The following is a 20468-nucleotide window of genomic DNA, read 5'->3' as shown; positions in this document are numbered from 1 at the left end:
TACCTGGTACTCCTGGTATATAACCATGTTATTACCTGGTACGCCATGTATATAGTCATGTTATTACCTGGTACTCCCTGTATGTAGCCATGTTATTATCTGGTACTCCCTGTATATAGCCATGTTATTACCTGGTACTCCCTGTATATAGCCATGTTATTACCTGGTACTTCCTGTATATTACCCTGTTATTACCTGGTACTCTCTGTATATAGCCATGTTATTACCTGGTACTCCCTGTATATAGCCATGTTATTACCCGGTACTCCCTGTATATAGCCATGTTATTACCCGCAACTCCCTGTATACAGCCATGTTATTACCTAGTAATCCCTGTATATAGTCATGTTATTACCTCCATGTATATAGCCATGTTATTACCTCCCTGTATATAGCCATGTTATTACCTCCCTGTATATAGCCATGTTATTACCTCCCTGTATATAGCCATGTTATTACCTCCCTGTATATAGCCATGTCATTACCTGGTACTCTCTGTATATAGCCATGTTTATACCCGGTACTGGTACTCCCTTTATATAGCCATGTTATTACCTGGTACTCCCTGTATATAACCATGTTATTACCTGGTACTCCCTATATATAACCATGTTATTACCTCCCTGTATATAGCCATGTTATTACCTCCCTGTATATAGTCATGTTATTACCTGGTACTCCCTGTATATAACCATGTTATTACCTGGTACGCCATGTATATAGCCATGTTATTACCTGGTACTCCCTGTATATAGTCATGTTATTACCTGGTACTCCCTGTATATAGCCATAGTATTACCTGGTACTCCCTGTATATAGCCATGTTATTACCTGGTACTTCCTGTATATTACCCTGTTATTACCTGGTACTTCCTGTATATAGCCATGTTATTACCTGGTACTCCCTGTATATAGCCATGTTATTACCCGGTACTCCCTGTATATAACTATGTTATTACCCGCAACTCCCTGTATACAGCCATGTTATTACCTAGTAATCCCTGTATATAGTCATGTTATTACCTCCATGTATATAGCCATGTTATTACCTCCCTGTATATAGCCATGTTATTACCTCCCTGTATATAGCCATGTTATTACCTCCCTGTATATAGCCATGTCATTACCTGGTACTCTCTGTATATAGCCATGTTTATACCCGGTACTGGTACTCCCTGTATATAGCCATGTTATTACCTGGTACTCCCTGTATATAACCATGTTATTACCTGGTACTCCCTGTATATAACCATGTTATTACCTGGTACGCCATGTATATAGCCATGTTATTACCTGGTACTCCCTGTATATAGTCATGTTATTACCTGGTACTCCCTGTATGTAGCCATGTTATTATCTGGTACTCCCTGTATATAGGCATGTTATTACCTGGTACTCCCTGTATATAGCCATGTTATTACCTGGTACTCCCTGTATATAGCCATGTTATTACCTGGTACTCCCTGTATATAGCCATGTTATTACCTGGTACTCCCTGTATATAGCCATGTTATTACCTGGTACTCCCTGTATATAACCATGTTATTACCTGGTACTCCCTGTATATAGTCATATTATTACCTGGTACTCCCTGTATATAACCATGTTATTACCTCCCTGTATATAGCCATGTTATTACCTACCTGTATATAGTCATGTTATTACCTGGTACTCCCTGTATATAGCCATGTTATTACCTGGTACTCCCTGTGTATAACCATGTTATTACCTGGTACTGCCTGTATATAACCATGTTATTACCTCCCTATATATAACCATGTTATTACCTGGTACTGCCTGTATATAACCATGTTATTACCTCCCTATATATAGCCATGTTATTACCTCCTTGTATATAGCCATGTTATTACCTGGTACTCCCTGTATATAACCATGTTATTACCTCCCTGTATATAGTCATGTTATTACCTGGTACTCCCTGTATATAACCATATAACCTCTTCTTCAAGAATGGATATTCTGTAGTGGTCATTTCCGAGCTTCATTGTGACTGAATGAAATCACTTCTCCTCTCCACTGGGATAAAGCCACATTTAAAATAGGTAATTTCATTCACAGACAGTCTGGTCATACTATATTTCTTTTTTTTTTACTTAACCTTTATTTAACTAGGCAAGTCAGTTAAGAACACATTTTTATTTTACAATGACGGCCAAACACTTCCTTAACCCGGACAAAGATGGGCCAATTGTGCGCCGCCCTATTGGACTCCCGATCACGGCCGATTGTGATTCATGTACAGTAGTCAAAGGAATTTCTCCTAATACCAACCAGTTATCACTCTGCATTATCTAAAGCCACATCAGTGGTATAAAATAACATAGACACTTATATACTGTTACAGAACGTTAATTCAGCCTGCAGGCTATGACTGGAAGCCCATCTATTTTACAATGACAATACCGCCCTCTGCTGATACAGTTTGGATATAACATTGACCCAGTCATACCAAACATTACTTACTATACAGTAGTGGTTTTCATTTAAGGGGCATTATGAGGTGTTTCGTAGTATGTTACTGGAATCTAATTTACAATTGACCAGTTGGTTTAGTTTTGATAGACTGTTAATCAGTCAGTGAATAAATCCGACCAACTGCTTGTGTCATACAGGATAGGTTGGAAAGCCATAGAAGGCTATTCTAATCTGGGGAATGATATTAATTCTAATAAATAATAATAAACTAATCGAATATATTATAATTATAATACAATTTATTCTCTTGTTTAGTAATGCCATGATACCCTACTGGGTTATATTGGACAAATAAATTGACCTTGAGAAAATATTTCATTAGAAACCAGATAAGTAGAAGATACTAATGTCAACACTGCTTAGATACTTATCTAATTAGATGATTAACCCCTGTCTGCATTATTATATGAACGCCTGCAGTACATTATTTATCGTAGAACATTCCTCAATATGGAAAACAGAGCATGAGCATGGAGGTACAGTGCCTTGCGAAAGTATTCGGCCCCCTTGAACTTTGCGACCTTTTGCCACATTTCAGGCTTCAAACATAAAGATATAAAACTGTATTTTTTTGTGAAGAATCAACAACAAGTGGGACACAATCATGAAGTGGAACGACATTTATTGGATATTTCAAACTTTTTTAACAAATCAAAAACTGAAAAATTGGGCGTGCAAAATGATTCAGCCCCCTTAAGTTAATACTTTGTAGCGCCACCTTTTGCTGCGATTACAGCTGTAAGTCGCTTGGGGTATGTCTCTATCAGTTTTGCACATTGAGAGACTGAAATGTTTTCCCATTCCTTCTTGCAAAACAGCTCGAGCTCAGTGAGGTTGGATGGAGAGCATTTGTGAACAGCAGTTTTCAGTTCGTTCCACAGATTCTCGATTGGATTCAGGTCTGGACTTTGACTTGGCCATTCTAACACCTGGATATGTTTATTTTTGAACCATTCCATTGTAGATTTTGCTTTATGTTTTGGATCATTGTCTTGTTGGAAGACAAATCTCCGTCCCAGTCTCAGGTCTTTTGCAGATTCCATCAGGTTTTCTTCCAGAATGGTCCTGTATTTGGCTCCATCCATCTTCCCATCAATTTTAACCATCTTCCCTGTCCCTGCTGAAGAAAAGCAGGCCCAAACCATGATGCTGCCACCACCATGTTTGACAGTGGGGATGGTGTGTTCAGAGTGATGAGCTGTGTTCCTTTTACGCCAAACATAACGTTTTGCATTGTTGCCAAAAAGTTCAATTTTGGTTTCATCTGACCAGAGCACCTTCTTCCACATGTTTGGTGTGTCTCCCAGGTGGCTTGTGGCAAACTTTAAACAACACTTTTTATGGATATCTTTAAGAAATGGCTTTCTTCTTGCCACTCTTCCATAAAGGCCAGATTTGTGCAATATACGACTGATTGTTGTCCTATGGACAGAGTCTCCCACCTCAGCTGTAGATCTCTGCAGTTCATCCAGAGTGATCATGGGCCTCTTGGCTGCATCTCTGATCAGTCTTCTCCTTGTATGAGCTGAAAGTTTAGAGGGACGGCCAGGTCTTGGTAGATTTGCAGTGGTCTGATACTCCTTAAATTTCAATATTATCGCTTGCACAGTGCTCCTTGGGATGTTTAAAGCTTGGGAAATCTTTTTGTATCCAAATCCGGCTTTAAACTTCTTCACAACAGTATCTCGGACCTGCCTGGTGTGTTCCTTGTTCTTCATGATGCTCTCTGCGCTTTTAACGGACCTCTGAGACTATCACAGTGCAGGTGCATTTATACGGAGACTTGATTACACACAGGTGGATTGTATTTATCATCATTAGTCATTTAGGTCAACATTGGATCATTCAGAGATCCTCACTGAACTTCTGGAGAGAGTTTGCTGCACTGAAAGTAAAGGGGCTGAATAATTTTGCACGCTCAGTTTTTGATTAGTTAAAAAAGTTTGAAATATCCAATAAATGTCATTCCACTTCATGATTGTGTCCCACTTGTTGTTGATTCTTCTCAAAAAAATACAGTTTTATATTTTTATGTTTGAAGCCTGAAATGTGGCAAAAGGTCGCAAAGTTCAAGGGGGACGAATACTTTCGCAAGGCACTGTATATTGTCTATCTGCCACCCAATCAAATCAAGATAGGGCTCTAGTGAGAGGATTCTAATAGATACAAGGACAACCATGCACACACGGCAGCAGGTAGCCTAGTGGTTAGAGTATTGGGCCGAAAGGTTGCTGGCTCGAATCCCCGAGCTGACAAGGTAAAAGTCTTGTTTCTGCCACTGAACAAGGTGGTCATGGTAAATAAGAATGTGTTCTTTATTTTTTTTCACCTTTATTTAAGCAGGTGAACAAGTTCTCATTTACAAATGCAACCTGGCCAAGATAAAGCAAAGCAGTTCGACACAGACAACAACACAGAGTTACACATGGAGTAAAACAAACATACAGTCAATAATACAATAGAAAAATAAGTCTATATACAATGTGAGCAAATGAGGTGAGATAAGGGAGGTAAAGGCAACAAATAGGTCATGGTGGCAAAGTAAATACAATATAGCAAGTAAAACACTGGAATGGTAGATTTGAAGAATGTGAAAAGTAGAAATAAAAATAATAGGTGCAAAGGAGCAAAATAAATAAATAAATACAGTAGGGGAAGGGGTAGTTGGGTTGGCTATTTATAAGATGAACTATGTACATGTGCAGTGGTCTGTGAGCTGCTCTGACAGCTGGTGCTTAAAGCTAGTGAGGGAGATAAGTGTTTCCAGTTTCAGAGATTTTTGTAGTTCGTTCTAGTCAATGGCAGCAGAGAACTGGAAGGAGAGGCGGCCAAAGGAGGAATTGGCTTCGGGGGTGACAAGTGAGATATGCCTGCTGGAACGCGTGCTACGGGTAGGTGCTGCTATGGTGACCAGTGAGCAGAGATAAGGCGGGACTTTACCTAGCAGGGTCTTGTAGATGACCTGGAGCCAGTGGGTTTGGCGACGAGTATGAAGCAAGGGCCAGCCAACGAGAGTGTACAGGTCGCAGTGGTGGGTAGTATATGGGGCATTGGTGACATAACGGATGGCACTGTGATAGACTGTATCCAATTTGTTGAGTAGGGTATTGGAGGCTATTTTGTAATTGACATCGCCGAAGTCGAGGATCGGTAAGATGGTCAATTTTACGAGGGTATGTTTGGCAGCATGGGTGAAGGATGCTTTGTTGCGAAATAGGAAGCCAATTCTAGATTTAACTTTGGATTGGAGATGTTTTATGTGAGTCTGGAAGGAGAGTTTACAGTCTAACCAGACACCTAGGTATTTGTAGTTGTCCACATATTCTAAGTCAGAACCGTCCAGAGTAGTGATGCTGGACGGGCGGGCAGGTGCAGGCAGAGATCGGTTGAAGAGCATGCATTTAGTTTTACTTGTATTTAAGAGCAGTTGGAGGCCACGGAGAAGGAGAGTTGTATGGCATTGAAGCTCGTCTGGAGGGTTGTTAACACAGTGTCCAAAGAAGGGCCAGAAGTATACAGAATGGTGTTGTCTGCGTAGAGGTGGATCAGAGACTCACCAGCAGCAAGAGCGACATCATTGATGTATACAGAGAAGAGAGTCGGCCCAAGAATTGAACCCTCTGGCACACCCATAGAGACTGCCAGAGGCCCGGACAACAGGCCTTCAGATTTGACACACTGAACTCTGTCGGAGAAGTAGTTGGTGAACCAGACGAGGCAATAATTTGAGAAACCAAGGCTGTTGAGTCTGCCAATGAGGATGTGGTGATTGACAGAGTCGAAAGCCTTGGCCAGGTCAATGAATACGGCTGCACAGTATTGTTTCTTACCGATGGCGGTTAAGATATCGTTTAGGACCTTGAGAGTGGCTGAGGTGCACCCATGACCAGCTCTGAAACCAGATTGTATAGCGGAGAAGGTGCGGTTGGATTCTAAATGGTCGGTGATCAGGCAGGGTAGGATAGAAAGGCAGGGTAGGATAGATATGTCTGTAGCAGTTTGTTTCTTAACTGACTTGCCTAGTTAAAAAAAAAAAAAAATTTTTTGATCAACCATGATTCATCGCTTTCACATTTTATTTGTTGATCATGAGAGTCTAAAGTTTTTCAACCAATCAGCATCGTAGTTGTTGAGACGCGGCAGTACAGAAACACCTCGACGTTTTTCTTAACCACATGTGACGTATGTAAGGGTATAAGTAAGACCATATTTCATATTTCCCTCCTCTAAACCCCAGCTGATAGTGCTGTGTGAACGCCAGCGCTTCCTCGCCACTTATTCCTAGAAAAAAATATATATCTAAAAAAATATATATATTTTTTAAACTTTAAAAACATATATTTTTTTTAACCAACTCGTTGAAGCAGGAGTTGATATTCGAACTGAAGTGGAACGACGAGAATGTTACGCTGCGTTTCTCTGGTTACTGTTACCATCTGCAACGGGAAAAGCAAGCAAGGACATGTTGATTTCAAGCTCTATTTTGTCAATTATATAGACATTTTAAACAACATATACGTAACGAACTGGTCGTATTTTAAACGTTTCAAATATTTATCTTCTAAATTTAAACTTCATTAGAACTTGTCAAGCTTGTTAAACTTTGCTAGCCAGCTGGTTTAGATTCAACCCTCGAGTTAGCGTAACCAGACCCTTTTTAAATTACGAACAATTTCGTCTGAAAGGTAACATTTTTTTTGTCGGATTTCGTTACGAAAATGAACCCCGGTGCTCCTACTTACCCCATGGCATCCCTGTATGTCGGTGATCTTCATCAAGATGTGACCGAAGCTCTGCTATACGAAAAATTCAGCCCCGCCGGGGCCATCCTTTCCATCCGGGTCTGCAGGGATATGATCACCCGTCGTTCCCTCGGGTACGCCTATGTCAACTTCCAACAGCCAGCTGATGGTATGTAGCGAACTGTCATGTAAATATTGTATCTATTTTAAAGGTTGTCAAAGCCAGGAAAGATGACACGGCTAGTCTGTTTCTCCTCCATGTGACAGTGAGACAGACATTGTACACGGGCATCGCTGGCTTGTCTAGTCACAAACAACTCGCTACCTACACACAGCTGTCTGTATGACTGTTCTACACTCTGATTCCACATACATTTATCACTAGTCATTGAATCATAATCGAGATGAATAGCTGCCATTCTAGAGACGGGACAATAGTTGGATTGTCTTGTTTGTTTTGGGTGGGGCATCGTGTGTAAACCATATCCCTGGATGGATTTAATATCTGACCAAATTAACTGAATTATCTTTAAATCTATCCAGGGATATGGTTTATACTACAGCCAGTTCATTTGGTCAGATATTAAATCCATCCAGGGATATGGTTTATACTACAGCCAGTTCATTTGGTCAGATATTAAATCCATCCAGGGATATGGTTTATACTACAGCCAGTTCATTTGGTCAGATATTAAATCCATCCAGGGATATGGTTTATACTACAGCCAGTTCATTTGGTCAGATATTAAATCCATCCAGGGATATGGTTTATACTACAGCCAGTTCATTTGGTCAGATATTAAATCCATCCAGGGATATGGTTTATACTACAGCCAGTTCATTTGGTCAGATATTAAATCCATCCAGGGATATGGTTTATACTACAGCCAGTTCATTTGGTCAGATATTAAATCCATCCAGGGATATGGTTTATACTACAGCCAGTTCATTTGGTCAGATATTAAATCCATCCAGGGATATGGTTTATACTACAGCCAGTTCATTTGGTCAGATATTAAATCCATCCAGGGATATGGTTTATACTACAGCCAGTTCATTTGGTCAGATCTAAACCAGTTATTTGAAGAAATAGGGAAGTAAATCTAGTATGGGGTTGAAATGTAGCGATCACTGGAGTGGGGGGGCTTATCACTGGAGTGGGGGGGCTTATCACTGGAGTGGGGGGGCTTATCACTGGAGTGGGGGGGCTTATCACTGGAGTGGGGGGGCTTATCACTGGAGTGGGGGGGCTTATCACTGGAGTGGGGGGGGGCTTTTCCCTGGGGGGGGGGGCTTTTCCCTGGAGTGGGGGGCTTATCACTGGAGTGGGGGGCTTATCACTGGAGTGGGGGGGCTTATCACTGGAGTGGGGGGGCTTATCACTGGAGTGGGGGGGCTTATCACTGGAGTGGGGGGGCTTATCACTGGAGTGGGGGGGGGCTTTTCCCTGGGGGGGGGGGCTTTTCCCTGGAGTGGGGGGCTTTTCCCTGGAGTGGGGGGCTTATCACTGGAGTGGGGGGCTTATCACTGGAGTGGGGGGGCTTATCACTGGAGTGGGGGGGGCTTATCACAGGAGGCATAATGTGTTAATATAATTCCTCTTCTCAGCTGAGAGGGCTCTAGACACCATGAACTTTGACGTGATCAAGGGTCGTCCTGTCCGCATCATGTGGTCTCAGCGTGACCCATCCCTGAGGAAGAGCGGGGTGGGCAACATCTTCATCAAGAACCTAGACAAATCTATTGACAACAAGGCCCTCTACGACACCTTTTCTGCCTTCGGCAACATCCTGTCCTGCAAGGTAATAACTCACACAACCTTTCAGCCCCAATGAGGGTGTTGTATTGGTTAGAAATGTGTTGCATGATGGGATAGTTTTTATCCTCAAGTTGACCTTAATTGTATTGCATATCTAAAACTTGTGCCAACCCTCCTTTCTCCAAGGTGGTTTGTGATGAGAATGGCTCAAAGGGCTATGGCTTTGTGCATTTTGAGACCCAGGAGGCTGCTGAAAGAGCCATTGAGAAAATGAACGGCATGCTGCTCAATGACAGGAAAGTGTAAGTGTGATCAGTAAAGGTTTCTTCTGTCGTGGCTCTTTAATGGTACTAATACAATTGTTTTAATAATAGTGTGGTTGTTTGATTTTTACAAGTTGCGTCTCTGACTGTGAACTTGGTTTCTTGCTGCAATGCCACAGTTCTACCTGGAAGTGTACATTCTGGTAACGAGGTTGTGTCGTACAGGGTTTCCCAAACTCTGTCCTGGGGCCCCTGTTTGGTGCACGTTTTGTTTTTTGCCTGATGATGAGATGGTTATTTGAATCATCTGTTTAGTGCTAGGGCAAAAAATGAAACGTGCACCCGGGTTGGGGGGGTGGGGGGATAGGACACGACTCAGTAACCAGCTCGTAGCCTACAGCTATGTGACTTGGTTGTAAATGTGTTTCTACGCCTGCATTGCTTGCTGTTTGTGGGTTTAGGCTGGGTTTCTGTACAGCACTTTGAGATATCAGCTGATGTAAGAAGGGCTTATAAATAAATTTGATTTGACAGAGTTTGGGAAAGGGGGGAGGGGTGGTAGGACAGTGTTTGGGAAGCAGGTGGGGGGGGGGGGGGGTTAGAACAGAGTTTGGGAAAGCCTTGTGTAGTAGGCTACGAGGAGCAGGTCTGGACATTTTGGTGAGGGTTTTGTCTGCCAGCTCCAACTAGTTTTTCTATCGCAGGTTTGTGGGACGATTCAAATCTCGCAAAGAACGTGAGGCTGAGCTTGGTGCCCGGGCCAAAGAGTTCACCAACGTTTACATCAAGAACTTTGGTGAAGATATGGATGATGAGAAACTGAGGGAGATCTTCAGCAAGTATGCCGAGTATGGTATGGTTATTACTTTCCACCCACACTCAGAAACCAAGTCACATAGCTGTAGGCTACGAGCTGGTTACTGGGTCGTGTCTCTAACATCTAGGCAGTGCCAGGAGTATCTGAACTGTCTCCTGTAACATCTAGGCAGTGCCAGGAGTATCTGAACTGTCTCCTGTAACATCTAGGCAGTGCCATGAGCATTTGAACTGTTTCCTCTAGAGGTCGACCGATTAATCGGAATGGCCGATTAATTGGGGCCGATTTCAAGTTTTCATAACAATCGGAAATTGGTATTTTTGGGCGCCGATTTCCATTTATTAAAAAAAAGAAAATTATACCTTTTTATTTAACTAGGCAAGTCAGTTAAGAACACAATCTTATTTTCAATGACTGCCTAGGAACAGTGGGTTAACTGCCTTGTTCAGGGGCAGAACGACAGATTTGTACCATGTCAGCCTAGGGTTTCAATCTTGCAACCGCACAGTTAACTAGTCCAACGCTCTAACCATTGCACTCCACGAGTAGCCTGCCTGTTAAGCGAATGCAGTAGAAGCCAAGGTATATTGCTAGCTAGCATTAAACTTATCTTATAAAAAAACAATCAATCATAATCACTAGTTATAACTACTAATCCAGTTTAGCAGGCAACATTAACCAGGTGAAATTGTGTCCTTTCTCTTGCGTTCATTGCACGCATAGTCAGGGTATATGCAACGTTTTGGGCCGCCTGGCTCATTGCGAACTAATTTGCCAGAATTTTACGTAATTATGACGTAACATTGAAGGTTGTGCAATGTAACAAGAATATTTAGACTTAGGGATGCCACCCGTTAGATAAAATACCAAACGGTTCCGTATTTCACTGAAATAATAAACGTTTTGTTTTCGAAATTATAGTTTCCGGATTCGATCATATTAATGACCAAAGGCTCGTATTTCTGTGTGTTAATATGTTATAATTAAGTCTGAATTGATAGAGCAGTCTGACTGAGCAGCAGCAGGCCCGTAATCATTCATTCAAACATCACTTTCGTGCGTTTTGCCAGCAGCTCTTCGCAAGCGCAGCGCTGTTTATGACTTCAAGCCTATCAGCCTAATGGCTGGTGTAACCAATGTGAAATGGCTAGCTAGTTAGCTGGGTGTGCGCTAATACGGTTTCAAACGTCACTCGCTTTTAGATTTGGAGTAGTTATTCCCCTTGCGCTGCAAGGGCTGTGGCTTTTGTGGGGCGATGGGTAACGATGCTTCGAGTGTGGCTGATGTCGATGTGTTCCTGGTTCGAGCCCAGGTAGGGGCGAGGAGAGGGACTGAAGCTATACTATAGTGCCTATAAGAACATCCAATAGTCAAAGGTATATGATATACAAATGGTATAGAGGGAAATAGTCCTATAAATACTATATTAACTACAACCTAAAACCTATTACCTGGGAATATTGAAGACTCATGTTAAAAGGAACCAACAACTTTCATATGTTCTCATGTTTTGAGCAAGGAACTGAAACGTTAGCTTTTTAACATGGCACACATTTTTACATGGCACACATTACTTTCTTCTCAACACTTTGTTTTTGCATTATTTAAACCAAATTGAACATGTTTATTTTTTTATTTGAGGCTAATTTATATTAAGTTAAAATAAGTGTTAATTCAGTATTGTTGTAATTGTCATTGTTACAAATAAATACATTTTTAAAAATTGGCCGATCAATCGGTATCGGCTTTTTTGGTCCTCCAATAATCGGTATCGGCGTTGAAAAATCAGAATCTGTCGACCTCTAGTCTCTAACATCTAGGCAGTGCCATGAGTATCTGAACTGTCTCCTCTAACATCTAGGCAGTGCCATGAGTATCTGAACTGGCTCCTGTAACATCTAGGCAGTGCCATGAGTATCTGAACTGTCTCATCTAACATCTAGGCAGTGCCATGAGTATCTGAACTGGCTCCTGTAACATGTAGGCAGTGCCATGAGTATCTGAACTGGCTCCTCTATCATCTAGGCAGTGCCATGAGTATCTGAACTGTCTCCTGTAACATCTAGGCAGTGCCATGAGTATCTGAACTGACTCCTCTATCATCTAGGCAGTGCCATGAGTATCTGAACTGTCTCCTCTATCATCTAGGCAGTGCCATGAGTATCTGAACTGTCTCCTGTAACATCTAGGCAGTGCCATGAGTATCTGAACTGACTCCTCTATCATCTAGGCAGTGCCATGAGTATCTGAACTGGCTCCTCTATCATCTAGACAGTGCCATGAGTATCTGAACTGGCTCCTGTAACATGTAGGCAGTGCCATGAGTATCTGAACTGCTCCTCTATCATCTAGGCAGTGCCATGAGTATCTGAACTTTCTCCTCTATCATCTAGGCAGTGCCATGAGTATCTGAACTGTCTCCTCTATCATCTAGGCAGTGCCATGAGTATCTGAACTGGCTCCTCTATCATCTAGGCAGTGCCATGAGTATCTGAACTGCCTCCTCTATCATCTAGGCAGTGCCATGAGTATCTGAACTGTCTCCTCTATCATCTAGGCAGTGCCATGAGTATCTGAACTGACTCCTCTATCATCTAGGCAGTGCCATGAGTATCTGAACTGGCTCCTCTATCATCTAGGCAGTGCCATGAGTATCTGAACTGCCTCCTCTATCATCTAGGCAGTGCCATGAGTATCTGAACTGTCTCCTCTATCATCTAGGCAGTGCCATGAGTATCTGAACTGGCTCCTGTAACATCTAGGCAGTGCCATGAGTATCTGAACTGGCTCTTGTAACATCTAGGCAGTGCCATGAGTATCTGAACTGCCTCCTCTATCATCTAGGCAGTGCCATGAGTATCTGAACTGTCTCTTGTAACATCTAGGCAGTGCCATGAGTATCTGAACTGTCTCTTGTAACATCTAGGCAGTGCCATGAGTATCTGAACTGTCTCCTCTATCATCTAGGCAGTGCCATGAGTATCTGAACTGGCTCTTGTAACATCTAGGCAGTGCCATGAGTATCTGAACTGCCTCCTCTATCATCTAGGCAGTGCCATGAGTATCTGAACTGTCTCTTGTAACATCTAGGCAGTGCCATGAGTATCTGAACTGTCTCCTCTATCATCTAGGCAGTGCCATGAGTATCCGCGTCATGACTGATGACAGTGGCAAATCCAGAGGCTTTGGCTTTGTGAGCTTCGAGAGGCACGAGGACGCCCAAAAGGTGAGTCATGTGTTTGAAATGGTTGGTGGCGTTTCATACGGAGGGTCTCAATCAAGGATGGGAAGGCTGATGGCCATATTGTAAAAGAGGATGTCTGTTCCAGGCTGTTGATGAGATGAATGGGAAGGAGCTGAATGGAAAGCTCATCTACGTGGGCCGCGCCCAGAAGAAGGTGGAGCGTCAGACGGAGCTGAAACGCAAGTTTGAACAGATGAAACAGGATCGCATGACGCGCTACCAGGTCACAGTGAATCAGCACTTTGTGATGTTGTGCAGTTTTTGTTGCAGCCTTGTCAAATTCCATGTTTTCTCTACAATGGACTGTACTGGCCAAAATGGCTGCCACAGTGAGTAATTCATGAGCCCCACATCCCTCTGGCATGATTGCTGGGGATAAATGTGTTCTACAGACAATTACCAGTTCATCGACGGTTAATATGTAGTCTATCAATGCAAGGTCAGAATCAAAAGGAATGTTGAATAGTATTGTTTTGTAAAAGTATGTTCTACATGTCTTCTCCAGGGTGTCAATCTCTACGTGAAGAATCTTGACGATGGAATTGATGACGAGCGCCTGCGTAAAGAATTCTCCCCATTCGGCACCATCACCAGTGCCAAGGTAAGGACCAACCTCCTGGCTGTTGGCGTGTTAAAGAGAACCAGCCTCCTGGCTGTTGGCGTGTTGAAGAGAACCAACCTCCTGGCTGTTGGCGTGTTAAAGAGAACCAGCCTCCTGGCTGTTGGCGTGTTGAAGAGAACCAACCTCCTGGCTGTTGGCGTGTTAAAGAGAACCAACCTCCTGGCTGTTGGCGTGTTAAAGAGAACCAGCCTCCTGGCTGTTGGCGTGTTGAAGAGAACCAACCTCCTGGCTGTTGGCGTGTTGAAGAGAACCAACCTCCTGGCTGTTGGCGTGTTAAAGAGAACCAGCCTGTTGGCTGTTGGCGTGTTAGAGAACCAACCTATTGGCTGTTGGCGTGTTAAAGAGAACCAGCCTGTTGGCGTGTTGAAGAGAACCAGCCTCCTGGCTGTTGGCGTGTTTAAGAGAACCAGCCTCCTGGCTGTTGGCGTGTTAAAGAGAACCAGCCTATTGGCTGTTGGCGTGTTGAAGAGAACCAGCCTGTTGGCGTGTTAAAGAGAACCAGCCTGTTGGCGTGTTAAAGAGAACCAGCCTGTTGGCGTGTTAAAGAGAACCAGCCTATTGGCGTGTTAAAGAGAACCAGCCTGTTGGCGTGTTAAAGAGAACCAGCCTGTTGGCTGTTGGCGTGTTGAAGAGAACCAGCCTGTTGGCTGTTGGCGTGTTAGAGAACCAGCCTGTTGGCGTGTTGAAGAGAACCAGCCTGTTGGCTGTTGGCTTGTTAAAGAGAACCAGCCTATTGGCTGTTGGCGTGTTAGAGAACCAGCCTGTTGGCTGTTGGCGTGTTGAAGAGAACCAGCCTGTTGGCTGTTGGCGTGTTAAAGAGAACCAGCCTGTTGGCTGTTGGCGTGTTAAAGAGAACCAGCCTATTGGCTGTTGGCGTGTTAAAGAGAACCAGCCTATTGGCTGTTGGCGTGTTAGAGAACCAACCTGTTGGCGTGTTGAAGAGAACCAGCCTCCTGGCTGTTGGCGTGTTGAAGAGAACCAGCCTGTTGGCGTGTTAAAGAGAACCAGCCTCCTGGCTGTTGGCGTGTTGAAGAGAACCAGCCTGTTGGCTGTTGGCGTGTTAAAGAGAACCAGCCTGTTGGCTGTTGGCGTGTTAAAGAGAACCAGCCTATTGGCTGTTGGCGTGTTAGAGAACCAACCTGTTGGCTGTTGGCGTGTTAAAGAGAACTGCTTTGTTCTGTTCAGCTGTGTGCTAAGAACCGTTTCCTCCCCCCTCTCCTCCATTAGGTGATGATGGAGGGTGGTCGCAGCAAGGGCTTCGGCTTTGTGTGCTTCTCCTCCCCGGAGGAGGCCACCAAGGCCGTGACGGAGATGAACGGGCGCATCGTGGCCACCAAGCCGCTGTACGTGGCGCTGGCTCAGAGGAAAGAGGAGCGTCAGGCTCACCTCACCAACCAGTACATGCAGAGGATGGCCACCGTCCGGCCCGTACCCAACCCAGTCCTCAACCCCTACCAGCCTACCCCTCCTTCTGGGTACTTCATGGCTGCCATCCCACAGGTCACCACTTGGTCAATTCAGTTCATGTCAATCAAACAATCACATTTGTCAATCAATCGATCTAGCCATTGATATTCATGGTGTTCACAGGATCACAGTTCAGTCCATGGACAAAGTGGAAGTGTGTCAGACTGGATGCTGTTGGATGTAGATAATACCTGCACTGTGTTCTCCATCCCTATAGGCTCATAACAGAGCTGCTTACTACCCTGCCAACCAGATAGCCCAGCTGAGACCCAGCCCTCGCTGGGCCACCCAGGGTGTGAGACCTCAACGTGAGTAGTACGCCCTCATAACCTCTACTACTTTACGATATGACCACTGACTTCTGCAATCATAGTTTAGTGTTAAAAGTATTCCTAAATGACATTGTTGGGACTTCAGACTTCCAGAACATGCCAGGCTCCATACGTCCTTCCACACCCAGACAGCCCAGCTTCAGCCCTATGAGGCCAACCAACCAGGTGCCTCGCATGATGTCCACGCGAAGCGTGGGTGAGTAACCTGGAGAGATACTCATTTGTGCCCCTGTCTTTGTTATATGTAGTAGTGCTTCTGCATTATGTACATGCTAATGCAGGATTTATATTGGATTTAGGTGCTTTATGACGTTACATTTGAAATAACGTCAAAATGATCTCTTCTTGCCCCTCTGCAGGCCCCCAGACCATGGGGCCCCGCGCCCCTTCGGCCCCAGTGAGTGGAGCCCCGGTGCGTGGCATGCCTCAGTATAAGTATTCCACAGGAGTCCGCAACCCACAGAACCACATTAACTCACAGCCCCAAGTCACTATGCAGCAGGTATGCCTCCTCTCTCCTATCAAATGTCAACTGAAGGCAGTATTAGAAAATAATGTGCCATTTATCAGATATTTTTATCCAAAGTTACTTACATATGTGCATACATTTTGTTTATGGGTGGTCCCGGGATTCGAACCCACTACAAGCACCATGATCTACCGTGTCAATATTACCTTGGTGTGTTCTCTCTAACCCTGTGTCTGTGTAGCCTGCTGTCCATGTGCAGGGCCAGGACCCTCTGACTGCCTCCATGCTGGCCGCTGCACCACCTCAGGAACAGAAGCAGATGTTGGGTGAGTGTAAACTCAACCCCAGACTATCTTTTAGTGGACTGAACACCAAACATTCAGATCAACACCACTGTTTCCACGGTCATGGGGCCTCAACAATGACGTGCTGAAACATAGTTGTCACTTTATGTAGCAAACGACTTTCATGACATGTTTATTTAACTAGGCAAGTCCAATTAGGAACAACGTTTTATTTACAATGACGGCCTACCGGGGAACAGTGGGTTAACTGCCTTGTTCAGGGGCAGAACCATTTTTACCTTGTTAGGTCAGGGATTCGATCCAGCAACCTTTCGGTTACTGTCCCAACGCTCTAACCACTAGGCTACCTGCCGCCCCTACATGCACCAGAAACAGGGTACGTTTTGTGACTTTCCAGAGAAATATCGGCAAACTAGGCTAGCTATTACTCAGTGGTAGAAAAAGTACCCAATTGTCATACTTGAGTATAAAAGTAAAGATGCCTTAATAGAAAATGACTCATTTAAAAGTGAGTCACCAAGGAAAATCTGACTTCAGTAAAATTATCTAAAGTAAATGTAATTGCTCAAATATACGTTATCAAAAGTAAAAGTATAAATCATTTCAAATTCCTTATATTAAGCAAACCAGACGTTTTGTTTTTTTATACATAGCCAGGGCACGCTCCAACACTCAGACGTCATTTAGAAACTAAATATCTGTTTAGTGAGTCCGCTAGATCAGAGGCAGTAGGGATGACCAGGGATGTTCTCTGTTTAGTGAGTCCTCCAGATTAGAGGCAGTAGGGATGACCAGGGATGTTCTCTGTTTAGTGAGTCCTCCAGATCAGAGGCAGTAGGGATGACCAGGGATGTTCTCTGTTTAGTGAGTCCTCCAGATCAGAGGCAGTAGGGATGACCAGGGATGTTATCTGTTTAGTGAGTCCTCCAGATTAGAGGAAGTAGGGATGACCAGGGATGTTCTCTGTTTAGTGAGTCCTCCAGATCAGAGGCAGTAGGGATGACCAGGGATGTTCTCTGTTTAGTGAGTCCTCCAGATCAGAGGCGGTAGAGATGACCAGGGATGTTCTCTGTTTAGTGAGTCCTCCAGATCAGAGGCAGTAGGGATGACCAGGGATGTTCTCTGTTTAGTGAGTCCTCCAGATCAGAGGCAGTAGGGATGACCAGGGATGTTCTCTGTTTAGTGAGTCTGTCAGATCAGAGGCAGTAGAGATGACCAGGGATCCCTACTGGGGGACAGATGTTCTCTGTTTAGTGAGTCTGTCAGATCAGAGGCAGTAGGGATGACCAGGGATGTTCTCTTAGGTGTGTGAATTAGACCATTTTCCTGTCCTGCTAAGCATTCAAAATGTACTTTTGAGTGTCATGGAAAAAGTATGGAGTAAAAAGTACATACTTTACTACATTCATAAAGAAAGTTCAAAGTTGTCAAAAATATAAATAGTAAAGTACAGATACCTCAAAACTACTTCAGTACTTACAAGTATTTTTACTTAACAACTTTACACCACTGCTATTACTGCAGCAAACACAGAACGTCAGCGCACTGTTCTCTTATTGGCTAACGGAATCCGTCTCGTCGCAAGTCTTTCACTAAGATTTGACATGCAGACATTTTTAAAGCCGTTCAGATCAAGCAAACTGCGTTATAAAACTGCATAAAATTGGGCTTAACATCCATTCAACCCACCACACTGTCAATCTTCCCTCCTGTTTCTGAGCCAGGACACTAAAACCCTGTTTGTCCCCAGGTGAGCGCTTGTTCCCGTGCATCCAGAACATGCACCCTAGCCTGGCTGGGAAGATCACTGGCATGCTGCTAGAGATAGACAACTCTGAACTGCTTCACATGCTGGAGTCTCCCGAGTCTCTCCGCTCTAAGGTCAGTTCTGCTCCCTGACCAGAATGTGTCATCAGGAGAAATTCCTTGAAGCCAGGCGAGCCCAAGTAGTCAGAGCATTTGAGGAAACTGTGTAACCCTCTGACGGATTTTAAATGTTGCAGTGTACAGATGAGTTTGTAGCTGTGGTAATAGGTGATGCTGTTATTAACCTGGTTGATGTTGCTGGTAGGTGGATGAGGCTGTGGCTGTGCTGCAGGCCCACCAGGCCAAGGAATTAGTCCAAAAGACTGTCCCCAACTCTGCTGGTGGTCCGAGTGTCTGAGCCCAGGTAGGCCTGTTTCAGGTCTAGCATTACACTCAGCATTATACATTGGTCATCTGATGCTCAGATACTTGTTGTATACCTACGATCATGACTGAATGCTTTTTCTGTCTTCACAGGGATGGGGAACCTTGGAACTTCATCTTTTAAAAAATGATAATTCTGATGAAACTTTGGAAAAAGTTAACGCCAAAACAATGCAAAAAGAGAACCTGTTCTAAAAAGGCAAGTCTTCTTTCAGCCAGGCCTAGAGAAGAGCACACTGGCTTTGGAAAAAGTTTCAAAATAAACATTTAAAGTGTTTTAGAAGAGAATTCCATATGATGGAATGAGGGCTTACAGAAAGCGTTCCCTTCTGGTGTTTTATTCCTTTTAGATGTATCAATGTTTGGGGTGTACGTGGCCAGGATGTTGAATAACCCAGCGTTGTGAAATGTACCTTTACCTTTGTTTGCTTGAATTAAACTTCTTAAAGGATTGGATGTTGTCATATTGGTTGAAGTTATAAACAATCTAAATAAAGTCACACACTCCGTGTGTAATCTTCCAGCAATGTAATGGGTACTTACCAACGTTTCCCCTGTGAGGAAGGCAACCCCCGTGATGCTGGGAGATGGCACATGGAGTGTGTGACTTTCTTTATTTTGATAGTTTATTGGATGATAGTCAGCACCTCCACCTAAACTACTATTCCGGGTGTGCGCCAGCTCATGTTTTTTTTTATCTAATATTGGTGGAAGTTGTCATTAACTGGTGGAAGACATGAAGCCTGCCAGCTGAGGTTGGCCCAATGTGTAGTCCCTAATTAGCACAGTAGGGAGCACCAAGTAGTGGTCAAGTTAAAACCATGTTTTTTCAAATGACCTGAGATGAGTGGAAATTGGTCTTAACTTTACAGAACGGCTAAATGTAACAAAGGCAGACATGAGTGTTCTATGGGATACATAGCATGTTAACCTCATATTTATAAATACAGTAAATAGTGCATTTTATTAAGGGAACAATGATCATCTGTTCCCCACAACATATAAGAGCATGAGAACGGGAACTTGCACTGTAATAAAAAAAAATGTGGAAACCCCTTCAAATTAGTGGATTCGGCTATTTCAGCCATACCTGTTGCTGACGGGTGTATAAATTTGAGCACACAGCCATACAATTTCCATAGACAAACATTGCCAGTAGAATGGCCTTACTGAAGAGCTCAGTGACTTTCAATGTTGCACCGTCATAGGATGCCACCTTTCCAACAAGTCAGTTTGTCAAATTTATGCCCTGCTAGAACTGCTCTTATTGTGCTGTTATTGTGAAGTGGAAATGTCTAGGAGAGCAACAGCTCAGCTGTGAAGTGGTAGGCCACACAAGCTCATAGAACGGGACTGCAGAGTGCTGAAGCTCGTAAAAACGCCTGTCCTCGATTGCAACACTCACTACAGAGTTCCAAACTGCCTCTGGAAGCAATGTCAGCACAAGAACTGTTCATCGGGAGCTTCATGATTTCCATGGCTGAGCAGCTGCACACAAGCCTAAGATCACCGCACAGATCCCTGACCTCAACCCCCATTGAACACCTTCGGGATGAATTGGAACGCCGACTGCGAGCCAGGCCTCATCGCCCAACATCAGTGCCCAAGTCCATGATTTTGGAATTAGATGTCCGTGCAGGTGTCCACATTATTTTGGCTGTGTAGTTTAGTGAACATGCTTGGGCACAGTGGAAGTTACCTGCTGCAGTATGTCTCCTAGTTCTGTGCTCAGTTCTTTTGCTGCCAGTTGTTCTCGGTGTAT

At 43.8% G+C, this 20468-nt stretch overlaps 1 protein-coding gene and 1 non-coding gene across 2 annotated transcripts; both read left to right on the top strand.

Moving 5' to 3' along the window:
* Positions 1–6719: 6719 nt before the first annotated feature.
* Positions 6720–19159, top strand: LOC139392231 (poly A binding protein, cytoplasmic 1 b). The gene is made up of 15 exons (XM_071140069.1): positions 6720–7407; positions 8847–9040; positions 9184–9299; positions 9965–10113; positions 13209–13303; positions 13407–13544; positions 13827–13922; positions 15171–15443; positions 15628–15718; positions 15828–15938; positions 16102–16244; positions 16453–16537; positions 18267–18397; positions 18588–18686; positions 18800–19159. Exons 1-14 carry the CDS (start codon positions 7215–7217, stop codon positions 18678–18680), a joined length of 1908 nt encoding a protein of 635 aa, XP_070996170.1. The 5' UTR covers positions 6720–7214; the 3' UTR covers positions 18681–18686; positions 18800–19159.
* Positions 13587–13719, top strand: LOC139392475 (small nucleolar RNA SNORA5). The gene has a single exon (XR_011629686.1). It is a non-coding gene; the product is annotated as a small nucleolar RNA SNORA5 (small nucleolar RNA).
* Positions 19160–20468: the final 1309 nt, after the last annotated feature.

Source organism: Oncorhynchus clarkii, chromosome 32 (assembly GCF_045791955.1).
Source record: "Oncorhynchus clarkii lewisi isolate Uvic-CL-2024 chromosome 32, UVic_Ocla_1.0, whole genome shotgun sequence".
Lineage (NCBI taxonomy): Eukaryota > Metazoa > Chordata > Actinopteri > Salmoniformes > Salmonidae > Oncorhynchus > Oncorhynchus clarkii.
This window is presented reverse-complemented; position numbering and strand designations above follow the sequence as displayed.